Here is a 4,048-nt window from a genome sequence, read left to right as displayed (position 1 = left end):
GATTATTGATCTAGTATGTTAACTTCCAATCAGGATTCTGAAAGATAGCAACCATCGCTTCAAAAAAGGGCACCCAAGCTAAACCTACCTGGTCTAGACCTACCTCAATATCTAGACTTGTTCGTCACTTTGATCCCACTGTGTCACCAACAGCACCTTTACCATCTTCACCAGAGTTGTCAGGTTCTTTTGAAGTCAACCAAATGGCTAATGATCCAGTGGACCCCATGATAACTATACAGGAAATGTTGAGAAATATGTGTCGAGATATAGCAGGGTTGAAAGATGAGGTGACTCATCTAAAAGACCAGAGTACTCAAAAGGTCTCTACTTCTAAAGATCCCGCCATTCAGCCTCCTCCGGCCACATCTCCTAACCTCACCAGACCAGTCATCTCTCCCGTAGAGATCGATCTAGAAGATCAGCAATATGCTGGGGAATACTTTGTCCCTCCGGTTAACAAGGAGAATGAGTTGTTCGATAAGTATGAGAAGATGGCTCGTGACATTGAGAGCATGAAGGTTCAAGCGTCCAAGGGATTCGATATTTCTGAATTTCTGATGTCCCCTAATGCCATATTTCCGCCTAAGTTCAAGGCACCAGACTATGACAAATATGATGGAACTGGGTGTCCGAGAAACCACGTCAGATGGTTCATCACTCTTTCCCAGCAGCATGGCTTAAGTCGAGAGCAGATGGCTCATTTGTTTCCTATGTCTCTTATAGGGGTAGCCAAAAGATGGTTTTTGAGGTTGAAACCAGAAGAGATTAGGACATTAGAAGAAATCTCTAACCGATTCGTAGAACAATTCTCCATGGAGGAAGGGATCGAGGTCACTAAAAGAGATCTGAAGCTGTTGAAGCAGAATCCTCAGGAGACATTCACATCTTTCATTAGGCGCTGGAGGCGCAAGTCTGCCCAACTGAGCCATAGAATGTCAGAGGAAGACCAGATAAAGTTGGTCCTCAAGAGCTTGTCCCCGCAGTACTTTCACTTCATGGCGCCGCAGCACTATCAGAATTTTGATCATTTGATTAAGACCGGCACCCAGATCGAGGATGCTATTGCTAAGGGCCTCCGAGCCAAAACGCTATCTGATGTCCGAGAGGGGAAGAGGCCTATGATCCAACCGAAGGAAGTACAAGCAGTCAGTTATACCAGACCAGTGGCCAAGCCTGTTGATGAAGTTGTTAGACCAATGGTGACGAAGCAGTTCAGGCAGTTTGACCCATTACCATTTCCACTGCCCATGATACTTAAGAAGTTGATCAGAGACAAGAAGATCAGACTTCCGGATGTCAAACCTGTACCTAATCCGCTGCCCGGAAACTGGAGAAGGGATCAATACTGTGAATATCACAGGGGCCCGGGACACCTGACTGAGAACTGTTTGGCCTTGAAGCACGCGATTCAGAACATGATCGATAAAGATGAGCTTGCAGTTGAAAGGCCGAATATCACTCAGAATCCTCTCCCCAACCACCGTGCTGTTGCTCCTCCCACTACAAACGCTATCTTTGTAGATGAGCCCATCCTTGATCCCTCTGCTCTCATTTGCGCTATTACATCTGATAAAACATATGTTTTGAAGTTTGACGATGAAGAGCTCAGAGAATTCAGAGAAAAAGAACCTTATGTGCTGTCATTTGACGATGCTGAACTCGCTGAGTCATCTTCAGCCCAGTCATATGCGCTTCAGAATGTTGGTCTGGAAGAAGCAAAGGAAGCCACCTATGTTCTAAGGATGGAGGACTTTGAAGAGGATGTAAGTAATGCACCTTATGTTTTCAGAACGGACGAAGACGAACTGCTGTTGCTGGATGATCAGTGTAACGAGATGCGTCACATGACCCGTGGTGGGCGAGTGTTCAAACCACCAGAATTGAGTGTAGAAAACCCGGCAGGGGTTGCAAGAAACTCAGAAAATCAGAGGCAGAATAAAGTGAGCGCAAACGAAGAAGATGAGAGCCTGTTAAAGCAGCTGAAAAAGACTCAGGCTAATATCTCGGTATGGGGTTTACTAATGGCCTCATCGAAGCACAGAAAGCTAGTCCTTCAAGAGCTTAATGCAGCACAAGTTTCTGTTAATACCTCACCTGACGAGCTTGTCAGTCTCGTAGCCATGGCCAGAGCTGCGAAAACATTGTCATTCGCTGATGACGATTTACCTCCTGAGGGCCGAGACCATACTAAGCCTCTTAAAATCACAGTCTTCTGTAACAAGAAGAAGGTGCCAGAGGTGTTGGTTGACAACGGCTCTGCACTGAATGTTTGCCCATTAAGCACCGCAGCAACCCTAGGGTTCAGTCCTGAGAATTTTATTCCATCCGAGCAGGGTATTCTAGCATATGATGGCACTCGCCGAGATGTAATCGGGACTTTGGTCACTGAGATACAGATTGGCGGAGAAGACTTTGAGGTAGAATTTCAAGTCTTAGATATTAAAGCTTCATTCTTACTGTTGCTTGGCCGTCCTTGGATGCACAAGGTCGGGGTTGTTCCGTCTACTCTCCACCAAAAACTGAAGTTCATTCGCAAGAACAGAGTGATAACGGTAAAGGGGGATCCTGATCTCGAGATAGGACAGATCACTCCGGACATAACTGGGGAAAGATCCGAAGATATCAATTTGACGGGGTTTTCACTAGAGGTGACTACGATCACTTTCAAAGAGGCTTTGAATGAGGAAATTTGTTTCCTGACCAGTACGAATTCGAATGTCATCAGAATGATTCGCCGACAGGGCTATATGCCAGGCGCCGGGTTAGGCAAATATCATCAGGGTTTGACCGAGTTTCCTGTGTTCAAAACATTCAATGGTTTGTTCGGACTGGGTTACAAGCCTACAAAGAAGGAAATTGTAGAGATGAAACAGTTGATGCTGAAATGGGCAGAAAACCGTCGTCGGGGCTTGGGGCTACCAATGGCACCCATTGATTTGAAAATGAACGGCCGATTCCGAAAAGAAGGCGCAGCCTTTCCTTTCTGTGGCTTTGCAGAATTTTGGTTGGATGAGAGCACAGGGCAGATGCTTCCGGGGTTTGAGATTTTCTTCGATCTTGAGCTAGAAGATGAGCCAGTGGGTATGCAGATTGTAGAGACAGAGTCTGAGGCTGATTGGACAGAGCACATAGAGCCGAGTCTTCTGAATTCACTTTTTCAAGAAGGGTCACAGACTGTGGCCGTGATTGGCAGGAGCCCGCTGATACTGGACCCAACTCGTCTTATCACCCCGGCTGAGGAACCTCTGACTAACTGGACTTCTCAAGTCCTACCCCAGGTTATTTTCCAGTACAAACGAATCCCTTCAGAAAAGTCAGTCGTCCATAAATACGTGTCAGTCTCCGGGTTTGATTCAGAGTCTATATCTTCTAATGAGTCTTTTGATGCAGGTACCATAGATGACCATTCACCTGAGATCGGCGACGTTTCTTCCTTTTCAAGCGAGATTGAGTTGGAGTCTGTTCATAATAAAGCATCTGTTGCTGTTTCCTTTTATAGTTCTGAGTCAGTTGACGCAGGTGTCAACATTTTCATCGAGTCTGTAAAAATGAGTCCAAAGTTCATTGTACCCCCCGATGAGGGTAATTCGTCTGTTGATGTATATGATTCAAATTCCAATGAAATGAAGGATTCTTCTTTTGAGTACATTCCTGTCTCTATTTCATCTGCTGAATCTGCTCTAAAATCTGATAATCTTAATAATAACAATCAAGACTCCCCCTCTGATGAGGATGCCGACGAAACTCCCCCTGAAATCAGACATATGATCCAACAGGAGGAGAGTCGCCGAGCAAAACCACTTGATGAGGAAGTTGAAACTGTGAACATTGGTGATGAAACCTCAATGCAGGAAATAAAGATCGGCAAAACTTTATCTCCTGAAGAACGCGAGGAATTGATCACCCTGCTTAAAGAGTTCAAAGAAGTTTTTGCTTGGTCTTACGATGATATGCCAGGATTAAGTGAGGAAATCGTCCAGCACAGATTACCCTTAATCCTTGGTGCTAAGCCAAAGAAGCAAAAACTCCGAAAGCTCAAAACAGA

General features: G+C 45.3%; 1 protein-coding gene across 1 annotated transcript; it reads left to right on the top strand.

The window, feature by feature from the left end:
- Window positions 1-590: 590 nt before the first annotated feature.
- Window positions 591-3,586, top strand: LOC143855517 (uncharacterized). Its single transcript, XM_077365663.1, has 2 exons — window positions 591-3,281; window positions 3,394-3,586. Exons 1-2 carry the CDS (start codon window positions 696-698, stop codon window positions 3,400-3,402), a joined length of 2,595 nt encoding a protein of 864 aa, XP_077221778.1. The 5' UTR covers window positions 591-695; the 3' UTR covers window positions 3,403-3,586.
- The last annotated feature ends 462 nt before the right edge of the window (window positions 3,587-4,048 follow it).

Source organism: Tasmannia lanceolata, unplaced genomic scaffold, assembly GCF_043159265.1.
Source record: "Tasmannia lanceolata isolate RefF3 unplaced genomic scaffold, GAP_Taslan_0.1 ptg000021l, whole genome shotgun sequence".
NCBI lineage: Eukaryota > Viridiplantae > Streptophyta > Magnoliopsida > Canellales > Winteraceae > Tasmannia > Tasmannia lanceolata.
The sequence above is the reverse complement of the archived record's forward strand: the minus strand, read 5'-3'. Positions and strand labels throughout refer to the sequence as shown.

What these genes read in the sequence shown, in the direction of transcription:
- LOC143855517 (XM_077365663.1), top strand. Translation starts at nt 696, where the DNA reads ATGGCTCATTTGTTTCCTATGTCTCTTATAGGGGTAGCCAAAAGATGG.